Source organism: Ciona robusta, chromosome 9 (genome assembly GCF_009617815.1).
Source record: "Ciona robusta chromosome 9, ASM961781v2".
Taxonomy (NCBI): Eukaryota; Metazoa; Chordata; class Ascidiacea; order Phlebobranchia; family Cionidae; genus Ciona; species Ciona robusta.
Window position 1 is genome coordinate 7,152,863 of NC_143243.1, and position 13,872 is coordinate 7,166,734.

General features: G+C 38.6%; 1 protein-coding gene across 2 annotated transcripts; it reads right to left on the minus strand.

The window, feature by feature from the left end:
* Nucleotides 1-1,171: 1,171 nt before the first annotated feature.
* On the minus strand, nucleotides 1,172-11,749 carry LOC149731808 (uncharacterized). 2 transcript variants are annotated; one of them, XM_089885096.1, is made up of 15 exons: nucleotides 11,560-11,749; nucleotides 11,348-11,406; nucleotides 11,163-11,287; nucleotides 10,643-10,907; nucleotides 10,142-10,243; nucleotides 9,787-9,944; nucleotides 8,910-9,541; nucleotides 7,809-7,973; nucleotides 5,227-5,339; nucleotides 4,952-5,114; nucleotides 4,514-4,648; nucleotides 3,771-4,115; nucleotides 3,594-3,677; nucleotides 1,824-3,523; nucleotides 1,172-1,645 (listed from the first exon to the last, which is right to left on the minus strand). In XM_089885096.1, the coding sequence occupies exons 1-15, from the start codon at nucleotides 11,666-11,668 to the stop codon at nucleotides 1,607-1,609; spliced, it is 4,194 nt and encodes a 1,397-aa protein (XP_089741222.1). In that variant the 5' UTR covers nucleotides 11,669-11,749; the 3' UTR covers nucleotides 1,172-1,606. The 2 variants fall into 2 exon arrangements, with proteins under 2 accessions (XP_089741222.1, XP_089741221.1); XM_089885095.1 differs by having other exon boundaries at nucleotides 10,643-10,910.
* Between the last annotated feature and the right edge of the window lie 2,123 nt (nucleotides 11,750-13,872).

The following is a 13,872-nucleotide window of genomic DNA, read 5'->3' on the forward strand; positions in this document are numbered from 1 at the left end:
TGTACAGCCCCTTAACCACTAAAGTTGCTTAAACTACCATCACCTGCCGCAAAAGATTAATCCATACACCATGATAAATTAACTCGTTTTCTATATTAGCAGTAACATTCTATATACAGGTACAGCAGCAACCGCTCGCTATGTTGTTATTTGGCTACTGACTGGTCGCAGCTTAAGAAAGCCAGGTGTTATATTACAATTCCTTTCAATTTCTTTAAGCTGCTTCGGCTGAGCGGCTGATTTAAAACGCGAATACGGAAGCAATTAAAGTCAGGGTTGTTCGTCGTTGCGCTGAACCTGTATGATTGCGGAAGAAGCAGACTGGCTCGTGCGTTGTTGATACATTATTTTATCAGGCATACAGGTAAATATGTAATTATGATTTTAGCAGTCTATCTAATTAGCGTATAAGACCAGTGTTTCCCATTTCGTACGCGTTGTATAAAATTACTTCTATAAGTATTGGTATACTTGCAAGGCATGTAAATATATATTATATGTCAAGTTATTATTTCCAAATTCTAAAAAATAAAATAAAAATTACTAATGTTTTTACTCATTGCTATATAACTACTTTTCATACAACTAATTGATCATTTTTCATTAGTTTTATACTGAAAGGTCAAACAATCAAATGATAATTTACGATTTGAAAGATTTTGAGAATCACTGACGTCTTAAATGAGAAATAATTGACAGGTGTACAAACCACCAAGTACCTGGTACTAGGGGTTCGGCGTATTGTTGGCTAACGATACGATGTTGGTATTACAAAAGAGTAAACAACGATTTCGTAGAATTTTTAAAATAGAACCAGCGTACGTATATGCTTTTACAACTTAGTAAACAGTAAGCCTGAAATGTTTATTACCTGCATGTATTTAAATTAGGAAAATACCCTTCTGCGCGAGACCAATGTTAAACATTGACTAAATTTTCATGCTACATACTATACCATGTGCTAATACAATTCTGCATACTAATGTAAGACAAACAAGCGCCGCCGGCAATCTGGTTTTGGCTTAATATTCTTAATATTCAGCGTATTCTAAATGTCATCACAGATAAAAATCGCACTCAAAGCTGAAACGTCCTGAACTAAATTTCACACTCACAGACGAAGCAAAACAAGTTTTACGGTAATTGAACTTTCAAAAGCGATTTGAAGTGGTTGGCAGTAAAACCTGGTGCGGCGCGTGAGTATGTGGCCGACGGTTTCTTTATACGCATGTATTTAATATTCAAGCACGCCAACTGTTGAAGAATTTTGTCACGATAAACAGTGGAATTTTTCGAAGTAAGAGTGATAAAGAGGAAAGGCACAAATTGTACTAGTTTCGAACCAATGACCAAATATACATGAAATCTGGAAAATATCTGTCTGAAAAGCGGGAACTTAAAACATAGGAAAACCTTGAAATAAAATGCAAATAAACATTAAATCGATTATTCACCCAACATAGCAGAAAAAATAAAATAAATAAATAAAAAATGAACTCAAAAAATGAAAATTGATTTTTAATCAAGAGTGGTCGACCAAAGAAAGTGAAAGATTGATGATACAGGTGTTCTACAACGGTGAACTCCCAGCCGAACTGACCACAACTCATATACAACGTTTACTGTGGCTCGACCAATCTTGAAACTGCAAATAAAAAGTCGTTAAAATTTTGCTTTTCAAAATAAATAATTTTTCAATACATTTAAAAATATTTAAATTAACTGCGCAATAACTTAGGTATTATTCATCGTTGGTCGTATATTAAACTACGTAAGTTTTAACAGTCTAAAAAACGAAATATTATACAATTTATTTTTATTACCTGACAGTATTTGCTACAGTACCAAACCCCATGGCAACCAGAACAAACAAAATAAGCTCTTTCTTTGCAAACAGTGCAGCTCTCCTCGGTCGCTACTTGATTCCCATTAGCGCCACCTTGCGGAGTCATTTTACGCAACTTTTCTGACAGCGGATTCGGGGAGGAGACCGGGAGTTTCATTTTGCGTTTTCGAAAGTCAGTTTGCATTATTGACGACGTCCGGTATATTTGAGACGTTGCTGGAGATGCTTGAGTGTGTTTTACAACGTTAAGAGCAGGGGCAGTCTGTATCTTTTGTTCCAATGCTTTCAAGCTTTCAATTTTGTGATGGAGCTCGTTTTGCTGCGCTTTCAAATGAGCGGAGTAACGCTGCGCGTCGCCGGGTGCCAACGGTGTCCTCACTGACAAGTAGCTATCCTTTAATTGATGGGTATAACTATGCCTGGGTTGCTGGTGAATCGGCGAACTATTGATAGAAACCCCGCCCGTTGGGGCTCGGATTGAAGGCGATCGAGGGATCACAGGTCTGATGCCTTGCACCACTGATTGCTGAACTTGAGATTGGGTATACGTTGGTTGGCTTACAGGGTATCTACCAGAAGGCGAGTTTAACACCATAGCTGGTGCGTAATAACGACCAGAGTGAACTGGCGTAGGTTTTATAGGGACTCGAAACCCGTCTTTGTCTCTGCTGATGTTACGGAGCTCAGTTACAGCGTCTGGATGATTTATCGGGAGCTGATGACGTGGCTGTTGTTGGAATGGCCTGTTAGTTCCGTATTGGTTACGAACAAACGGAAGCTGCTGTTGGTTTTTGGGGTGCTGAAGTTGGTTTTGTTCGTGTTGTACTTGATTCTGCATGTGCGGCATTTGCTGCATATGTGAAGGAACTGCTGGTCGTGGTGGCCCGAGGACAATGTGGCCCACGGTGGGTTGGTAAAAGTGGTCGGTTCTTGGCAGTGGCTTGTGTTGGCGTATTTGAGGTTGGCTTTGTTGCGGTGTGATGCTCATTCGCTGAAACCTAGAGTTGTCAAAGGAGTTGCTGTGAGGTCGAGATATCTTAGTTATGCTGGCACGGTTTGTAGAAACTCCTGAGATTAAAACGGGATCCGGCGGTGCACTGTTCGATTGACTAACCCGTGCGTGAGATGGGGCAACCCGTGTTTGATCCAGCCTTATCGTGGAAAATCTGGGCGCTGTAGAACTTGTGGGTATGGACACGAATCCCGGGTTCGAACGACGTCGGTAGCCAACTGTAGGTGCTGCAGATGAAGTCGCGTTAAACGGTTTGAAAGATGTGTTTGTGGTTCGGGAATTCGTTCGTGGTAGCACCGTTGGGAGATCTTCGAATAAAGCGTCTACATCTATTATGTTTGTTTCTTTCGGTGATAAATGCCGCCGTCCAATTTCGTCAACTACTTTGGAAAGTTTTACTGCATCGCTGCGTAGTTGCGTCATCACATATGACGTCATGGATTGTGGCGAAGTGTCGGAAATACAAACTGTTGTAGCTTTAACAGTGGTTGTGGAGATGGGTGTAGTATTTGACATTCGTTCTTCCCGACGACGGACAATGTTATACAGCTCTTTACGAGGAGCTTGTGTATTATTGTTCTTATCAACGACAAACGGTTTCTCTGCTTTGATGTTTGTTGCTTCTTTATGGACATGTGTTCCAACTGCTGAAATTAGTCGATTACCTATTTTTAAAATAACCACGTTAAAAAATCGTATAGGGAACTAAGACGTCTAACTTTAAAGTATATTCACCTTTCGAAGTGTTGTATTCTGACGACAATTGCTCTCCGTTCTTGAAAAGAGTTTTGTTTGAAGCACTTGCAAACGTTACAGGAGCTGCAGAGAAATTAACAATTGAATATGTTGAATTAAAAAAGAGGTTTCAACATTATCCATATACACAGTATGAGGTGTATATAATTTACTCACATTTATTCTGTGGAATAACGAACGGAACTGGTGCCTTTCTTGTCAGGTCTAGAGCAAGATGGTCAGCGTTCGACTGCGTTTTCACTGAGACCGACAAATCCAACGGCGAGTTTTGATTCAGCGGGGGCGCTAAGGAAAAACATTTATCAATTTTAACGCCAAGAGCATCCTTGGTCGAGCAATCCAAGACATCGATGTTTTTAAGCGTCGATTTCAATTCTAAAGGGTCGTCAGTTTTTCTAGTTTTTGAACATTCAACGTCGTCGCATACTGACGTGTCTGTGGTTATATTTTCACATTGGTTGGGATAATGGAAAGGTTTTACGATTCCGATGACGTGACTGCCTGTGAATGAAAACGATATTATTTATTTTATTGAAAAATTGAAATAAACTGTGTGTGGGATCAAAGAAGATTAACAACCCGGTGAAGTAGCAAGTACGTCACTACATCTTAAGGTGGGGTAAGATGGGACACATTTTTATTCTATTTTCTCGTCGTATTTGGTAGTAAACTAAGAACGTTTTAAGAATCATAAAAACGTATCCTTACGACCCCTATAAACCGTTGGCAATTGTTTAAAACACGTTCCGCGGATATTTGGATATGCGCTAAAGGTTTCCCATTACCTCACAGTACTAAACATAGTGCAAACGCAGTTCATGAACACTCCTGTGACTTATATGAACATTAACAATTACGCATAACGATACCACTCATATACAAGATGTCACTTCGCCCACCTTCCGTATTTGCATGCGTCGTGCTAGGTTTATAAGTTGATGACGTAATTGCAATATGATTTGAACCATCCGCTTTTATAGCAGGATCAGCAGCAAGTTGCTTCTCAGGGACATCAATGCTTACGTCTTCGTTTTCTGAGTAAACGTATGATATAGTTTAACAACTTTAAAGTATTATTTAAACGGTTTATTACGTTATACTGTTACGGTGTGACAGTCATGCCTTTTATTGAAGAAGTTTCGTGTTTTGTTTTAACCACAGGCGTGCTATAACGACTGTCGTTTTACCGTTACTTTCCGTCCTTTTACGATGTTTATTAATACTCTGATTTCCGTTACCAAGACCAAAAAGAAAAAAATATAATCATTTAGTCAATTCATTCATATTCAATCTACTGACTCGCTTAATTTAGAGGCAAAATGATACGACAGGTATACCTTGGGTCTCTTTTAGATTTACTGTATCTTGCTTTTCTGGGTGTGGCGAACCTTCTCTTGGGGATGGGCTACTTCTTGGAGTCGAAGTTCTAGATTTTGCGGCAGTATTCTTATGGGTGGGTGCTGTAGGCGAATCAGATTCAGTAGTAGCCGCTTCATCATTCTACGGTTTCAAAGAAAAGTTAGATTATATAATGCTAAGTATATGGATCGGTAGAAATATGAACTTTCAGCTTGAATATTGTAGCAACGTATGGAAGATTTGTATGATTCACCTCTATTCGTTTTTCTTTTATTAAATGTTTTACGAGCCAATTATGTCGCGGAAATTCCATGGCGAGCCGTAGTTCAGTTTGTTCCTTCTCCTCCACCACTAGTTGTTGCTTTGCTATGCACGTCATACAGAAAAATTAGTCGTAATATAAAACAATTTTTGCCAATTTTTACATTGGTTACTATTATTTTCCAAACACTAAATAGTAAAAATCGGTTAAAACAAGTCGTGTTTTAGATCCTAGGTTTGAAATATTGCGCGATAATTAATTTTCTATACTGAAAATACCTGATACGGTTGGAGTAATTGCGGAACCAATATACGTTTATTCTATATAAAATCTTCTACTACATGCCTGTCCTTATGAGATAAAAATATGCCCTGTTGTATACTTTCTAACGTAAGCGCGTTTATAGTTATATAGGATGACTCATGCTGTAGGCAGTAGAACACGTCAACGCGATTCAGCATAAGTGATTCATTACTAAAGCAAGAAGTAATTTTAAATATGATGAAACTATATGTCCACCATGTGACACACGTTTCCTATATGCTCGCCGTTGAACCTTAGCCCCGCTATTCTAATTAATGCAACTGTTGCGAGTATCGCAGTATAGTAAGCAGACAATGCATCATACCCAATGGTTTCTAAAATATATATGTTGTTTCGCACACGAACTTTACTACTGACATTCATTTTGTCACGACACTAAGTCACGTCTAAGCTTTGATTTTAATACAAACTGCACGGTCGTAACCTTTTGCACAAGCTGCCGATACGTCAACAATAAGCGGAAAACAACAATTTTAACTAAGACATAACAGCTATGCAAACTAATGATCAATTTAATCATTTAACTTCAATTAATAAGCAAACAGTTTATAAAAAAATACGACTGTCAATAAACTAAGCAATACATCTTATATTCCGCTGTTTATTTGCTCCTGGCTTAAACTAAACTAAATAAATATTATCAACGTTTACCACCACACGACGAAACACCCGTCGCCTCCTGCTTTCTCTCGAGTAATACACCGGAAACTCAAAGCTTGGCCTTTATTTCTCTAATCGCAATTATGTTTCTCTTCTTTACTTATTTCCTACACATTTCCAGCGAAATAGCCAGAAGATCTCTCAACGAAGCGAAGCGGAGCAAAGATTAGCTGGTAATTTGCAACCAATTTTCTGTTACCAAGCAAAACGACGAGCAATCCACCGGCTGACTTCACGGAAGAGCATTGTTTGCTCAAAATGGCTGGCGAAGTGCCGTGTAACAGGCAGACAGGGGTGCACGTAACCCCACTGTCGTACATTTCCAGCGTATAAAACAGTTTTAATGAAACAAATAACCGACGGGCGTCGTTTGTTTATCAAAAAGAGCCGCATTAACGTATACACTGTTATGTATTTTATCCGATTAAAACAATATTGATCTGCAAACCGTATTATCGATTTTGAAAACTAATTTTAAGCAAAACCAAGATAAAAATCCATAAAAATAACTCATAACCCGACCTTTCAATAACATGGTCTGAACGACACCCACAAACTATACGAGACAGACGTTTACATTTAGTTTTATGCAAAAAAATAGTAAAACTCTTTACGGCCAGCTGCATTAACCATATATGTCGCCTTGTCATATTATAAAGCTGTGTTAGAATCCTTGCTCTATCCTCTTTCCATCACATGCTGTTATATACGGTTATAACTGACATAAGCAAATGCATAGTAATCCAACAATTATACATGTTCTAACAAATTTAATGTCATCCACAATAAAAAGGTTTATTTAGTAACGCAGAACGCGCGCTAACGTCTTACGCATGTTGATACTCAAGTTTCAAAACGTGCAAATTTTCTAATGCAAAGTTCGTTTAAGAGAGAGCAATATCACGTTTTTTTGCAAAATCTTAAAACGGGAAATTCGCACGATTTCTCGCATATGCTGAAACGAATCGGTCGTTCTTTGTAAAAGACAGTTTCGGTCGAATAAACTTATTTTATGCGGTCATTATATCAATTACGTCATGTCAATATAGCTCGTATTGGATATGAATAATTAAAACCAAACGCCTATAGGAATTAAAATCGCGTATACTAAATCGCAATTGTAGGCCCAATATATATATACGAGATGCAAATCCAGGTATTTGAACGCGGTTTTTAGTGGGCGACTAAAGTTAACGAATATGTTTATTTATGGAATAAATCAAGCCGTGTTTATAGTTAACTAGTTTGTTGAAATTGACGCAAACGTACATGTGCGTACGGTATTGGAAATTCCCTTCTTGTCAGCTTGTATGTGGATTGGTTCCTTATATGCGCGACTTAATGCGCGAATTGCGGATAATCCGTGGTCACAGAGACGTCGCGAAAGTGATTAACTGGGTGTTTGTGTTTCGCCAAAACAATCAACGAGAAACCGACTATTGTTCAACGGAGATTAGACGACCATGTAATCTGTTGCCGAGTTAAACCTCAGTCACGATTTCGTCTTCAAATTACGAATTAACTTTGGATTTGTGCAAATTGCTGCTGAACTTATACTGCAACGCAACCAACTAGAATCGTCTGCATACCTTTGAATTTAAGCATTTTTTTCTTGTAGTTTCGTTTCGAGTAAGATTTAACGTTGCCGGTTACTCGTCCATCTGGTTCGGTGTCATTTTCTGCGCTTCTTTCATCTGATGGAGAGTTTTCACTTTCATCCAAAATAAGTACGCAGTTGACGTCGTCGTCGTCTTCTAAAAAGATGTTATTATTTGGTAAGTAACGGATATATGTGTTGTATAAAATAATGCGAACCTACGCAATACAATCAACATAATGTTTCATTCATCTTCTGTACAATGATGTATTTGGTCAGGAGTTACTTTGCAAATGTCAACCAGTCAATGTATTGTTTACATAGCTTTACAAAATAACATTATAAGGTATATAACAATAGCTCTTATAGTTTTAATGACGTTTAACAATAAAATTAATGTTGCTTCAGGCAACTTTTAAAGGTTAAAATAACTTAAACTTTGGCCACAATGTACGCCATGTGAACAAACACATATATGCAATATACTGTTATATGATTGGATTCAATTTAGCTGCTGCAGAACTTTCAACACGTATGTGCTATTCACATTTAACCGCACTGCAAATGCTTTGAGGTTGAAAAGTGTCCATGCGGACAATTTCCTCCTTTTCTGCTCGGCGAAGAAAACTCGGAAGTGTTTAATTGCACCATCTGTTCGATACAGCTGACATACGGCAGGGAATATTTGAACAGTTTTCACGAAACGTGGCGCCAAAGTTTAGAAATCTTGTGAATACGCGGCAGCATCGTATCGCAATATAATACTGTGAGGTAAGATGAGACACCGTTGTTACATATTATCCAAACATCCTGATCGTGTTTTAAGTAATTTACAGCGGTCTATGGGAGCCGTGGCTACACGATTTTGTATTGGGACGGGAAAACAGATTGAAAAGTGTCCCGTCTTACCCCGCCTTACTATAATTTCAAAAAATATGTTCATTTAATTTTAACAAACTAAGTTAATGAGAGTTAACATAAACATTAAGTTTTAATTTTTCGATAACCACTCACTGTGGGGTAGTCTATATATTCAAGTCCTTTAATCAAGCATGTGGTATGATTAATATAATGAAGAAAATTCAGCTCTTACCGTTTCTAGGCGAAGACACGTCTTCTACGCATGAAGACATATGTTGATTGCTCTCGTTAGAGTTGTGCCCTAGCGGATCTGATTCAGAGTCTTGTGCTGACACACGGTGGCGCTCTATTGACTCCTTTATCGGTTCTTCGAGATCGCATGCCGGCGGAGATAAACTGTCATGTGTGGCGCTTTCTTTAAAGCTTAAGCAATCGGAAACAGATTCAGTGTCTTGCGGTAACATGAGCTCTTCCTTGTCGAACATTTTAATTTTCCTATCCGATCTCCGGAAACTCTGCTTGTCTAATTTAAACGGTTTCCCGCTTTTCCCGTTATTAGTCCCGTCGATTTTGTTTCTTTTTAGCACAAGTTTTAACCCAGAAGATCCAACTTTCGAAAACTCATCTCTAGACTCTAAAATGATGTCATTATCGCTTACGTCACCACCACTCTCTTTGCTCCGACATAACTGCTTGACGCGAGTCGAATTTGGAAGAGACTCTATCTCAACCACCACGGTAGGAAGTTCGCTTAATTTAACATCAGCTGCCGAGACTGAGATATTGTTTGATGACGTCATCGCCTTGACGTCATCGCTTTCGGAAAAGTCGCTGTCCACGTCATCCAACCAGCTGATCATTTCACTTTTAATACAACGAAGCTACATTTAGTTCTACGCACTTTGGGTAAGATAGGCCACCTTTAGCACATAGTCAAATATCATAATCGTGTTTTAAACAATTACCAACGGTCTTTAGGAGACGTGAGGATACGGTTTATTATTCTTTGAATGTTATATTTCTTTTCTACTAAATCGGACGAAAAAATAGAAACAAAATCTGTTTCGTCTTCCTCCACCCTATACTATATACCGTATGATATTCCCCACCTTGGAAAAAGTCCACCAATCCTTCTCCTACCCAGGGCTCGTAGTTTGTACCTGGCTGGCACATCATTAGTTGCCACGTCACTGTCCCAGCAATCGTCGGAATCGGGAGGATGGATGTTGTCGCTGCTACCCGACGAATCGGTGGTATACCCATTTTTCTTTTATGAAAAAAATATATTAATATTATAACAACGTTTTTTTCTTCGGCTACGGCTACGAAGGTTAAAGAATATCGAACTGAAAGGACAGAATACAGCGACAAAACAATGGTGGATAAAATACATTTTCACCAACAGTTTGTGAAGCAAGTTTCAAAAAAATTCAAACTACCAAGTCAAAGCGTAATGTTACTTACTTTAGTCTCTGCTTTATCCACATAGCAACCAAAGGAGGATAACATTTTTTCAGCAACGCCAACGAACAGTATCTTCCCAGTCTCGCTAACTTCTGTGAAGACCTGCACCCAGGACATTATTAAATAGAGATGAATGACCGCTATTTACCACACGGGCTTATATGTGTGACGGTCCGAATGTGCGACGAATCAATATCACAAAAAATAACTTCCTCTTATAGACAATGATATAACTCGGGTATTGTATTAAATAATACCCAACGACAGCTAGCGGAAATGTCTTCTGAATATTTGCTTTGTTCCCGTATTATTCATTTAATTACCGACATTAATAAAACGTTGCATACGTTTGCAGTTGCCTTCCTTCCGCCAATTCAAAATCATCATACACTCGGGTACATTATTATTAACATCTGACCGCAACGCTGTAAATGGAGTTCCAGAATGCGATTCTACAATAATCTCTATATTATCATAATACAAACGGTGTCATAGAATTACCTGATAAGCTTTGGCGTCGAATTCTGATTCCTGTTTTTCTCCTTCGACTTCGTTTGTTTCTATATCTCTGTCCTGCGTTTTCGATGCAGACTCTGACGAGTTTTTTAATTGCGATGAAATAACAGAAAAACTGCAGCATAAAGGCTGAGAGTCCCCGACGGTCGGTACTGATTGCTCTGCTGTTCCACTGATTGGTAAATCAGAAAATTTTGTTTTTTCCGCGTCCCCCGCCTCTGCACTTAATGACGAGTTTTGCATAGCGCTGCTGCTGCACATGAAAACAATTATTAGCGTTTTGTGCGTAGGCGGGGCGGAAATGGGTAGTCCGTGTAGGATTTTAAATGAATAGGTTATGTGCCACACACCGGAAAGTCTGTGGTGCTTGATAATAGAACTGTTGTACAGGATTATATTTGAGCTGTAACTCATTAGAATTGTTTAAGCTGCGACAGCAAATTACAAAACCGAGACACCTTTACCGTTATAAGTCATGCATATAACACACATATACACCGCCTACCCGTAGTTATGCAAAAGAGCATCCGTCAGCGGATCGGATTGGGCAGCTGTATTCGAATCGACATTAGCCCACGCGTTTCCCACCAACGGTTTCGCATTACTGGCAGTTGCGGGTTCTTCTTCCTTCTAAAATAACACCAAGGCGTTTGAAACGTGCGAGTGACTTTTATAAATCATATGTTTTACCTCGATTGGCGAAGAGACCATTCCTTCACTTGACTGGAAAATGTCGCTTCCCAAACTTTCTACAGAAAATAAATATATAGTGCGTAACATTATAAGTGTGAAAGAGAGACGTTTGTTTCTGTAATCTTAAATGTCAGTTTCGTATGCCTATATGATTTACCACCAAAGGGGTTTTAAAACTTAACTTGCGTCTTTAACACATAAGAACAAACCTCTTGAAAACGAAGAATCATTACTCGTATTCTCGGGTCCGGTATAATTGGTCGAAGTCATGATTTCGTCAGCGTAGCGACGAATATGCCTTTTGTGAATAGCTGCCATTCGTATAAAGTTTGTGTTAAACAGTGCAGAACATAACAGCCTAAGGTCGATCTATTCCTATATAAATTCACAAAGGTGTTTATGTGCTTTAGCGTACATATATATATATATATATATATATATATATATATATATATATATAGGTATAATTTTTTTATATATATAGTAGGGTTGGGGAAGATGGAACAATTTCAGCACATAATATCCAAATATCCTGATCGTGTTTTAATTAATTAACAACGGTCCTTCGAAGTCTTGGTGGTATAGTTTTATAATTCTTTGAATGTTCTTTGTTTACTACTAAACGGGACAAGAAAACATAGTTAAAAGGTGTCCCATCTTCCCCCACCCTACTGTATCTATCTATAGACGGAGAACCTGTCGCCTTATCCTGAGTAATGAGGCTGTCGTCTCAACTCCATTTCCCGTCATTAAATTGCAACAAATTGGGATTATAGCTTGTCCCACACATATTTTCTGTTGCCGTCGTTAAATTTCAACGACTATATATAACATGTAACATAGTTGGTGTACTCGCCTGCACTCCAAGCACCATCTAATACACACATGACCCGATTAGGGTCCCTTGGTTTCGAATAATATTCCTAACACTTCCGCCTCTTACCTATGACAACATATACCAGACCGAACGTCATACTAGTATATACCATGAAATCACATATTACCAATATTACAACTAAAGCCCCCACCTGCCGAAACTATACTGAATTAAACAAAAATTAAAGTTTATACAATTTTAAGCGCCTTCACATTTAAGAATTAAAGCTGCGAAACTTGACCTAAAGCTTGAATATAGAGCTCTCCAAATTAAAGTAAAGTGTAAGCTTTAAATTTATATCCTGCAAGTTAGCATACAACGCAACTTATACAGCTGACGACGCATTATTAAAAACAGTTCCCCACTAAAGTCGCACTTCCTTGTTCTTGTAGCATAAGGTCAATGACAGCTGGACGGACGCATGCTAAGAACTGACTGCTAGTGACTGCATTGTATCTTAAAATGCTTCACCATTCACTTATATAACCTCATCTACCACGCCGAAGTGGGCGGAGCGGATATGCCTCCCACGTAGAAGCTATCCCGCTCTCTGCGGTTATAACAAACACGTGTACGTAAGTTTTCAAACCTTTTAATATTTGCATGCCTATGAAAGAAGAGGAACAAGGAAACGCTTGTAGAACATTGTTGTCCTTGTCCAAAATAAACCTAAAGAAACTTCCACGGTAGACACTATTGCTGACTGTAATGCAACTACAACTGCAATGGGAAACAATAAGATGAATGCCTGTAGCGCACTGTACTGTCATGGCGCCTGAAAGACATATGGACGGAGGGTTAGCGGAAGAGATCGCGATTTCCTCTCTCGGATACCAAGAAATGGCTGCCATATGCGAACCGGCGTGTTATGTTACAACGACTGCGCTTGTATTGTTTAACGTTTCATGTTTATTTTAAATACCTTACATTATTTGAAACGCCTTTATATATATTGTTTACATTAATATTGTACTTTTACCGGTTTAGTTAAAACAGATCACGCTGATTATGATTGCAAGTTATTTATAGACTGTGTTGAACTAAGCATTGAACTGCACGTTGCAGCAAATACATGCTTTTGGCATTAGCAGGTGTGTTTAATTAACCTGTCTACATGAACGCTTCATACACGTTACATTATATTATATTAGGCATACGTTGAATTATAACACGGGTTATGTTGCGCGTACCTTATTGGTTAACTGTTGCAGCGCTTAGTTGTGATTCCGATAACAGCTAACGAAAACGGTGTGCCACATACTAGCAGAGAAACGAGTCATAGTATACCGCTATAATTCTTGCGAAATATTTAAATACAACCAACAAGGCCGATGTACGCAAGAGAGGAACAACGCCTTCTTAATTAAAAGGTTCTGAAACCTGTGCGTAAAATTTCGACCTTAATTTGCGTCTAACATAAAACAGCCACACATACTCGTAGGCAGAGCTAAGTTTGACGATCGTATTGAAGACAAAATGAATACAATGTCCCCCTGCGCGTGAACATATGCAGAAATTCTATGCTCTCGTTTCCGCTTCGTGAGAAAACAATTATAAATGATCGAATGACTGATCTTCCGCTGCTGTACGTCTATGGTGGCGGCTCGCATGCTGGATTAGTGGCAGACATATTAATGAACACGCT

What these genes read in the sequence shown, in the direction of transcription:
- LOC149731808 (XM_089885095.1), bottom strand. Translation starts at nt 11,668, where the DNA reads ATGGCAGCTATTCACAAAAGGCATATTCGTCGCTACGCTGACGAAATC. An exon ending in CGTGTCTTCGCCTAGAAACG is followed by an intron (nt 7,974 to 8,909) that starts GTAAGAGCTGAA and finishes ACATCTTTTTAG; the next exon opens with AAGACGACGACGACGTCAAC. An exon ending in CGTTATTCCACAGAATAAAT is followed by an intron (nt 3,678 to 3,770) that starts GTGAGTAAATTA and finishes ATTTCTCTGCAG; the next exon opens with CTCCTGTAACGTTTGCAAGT.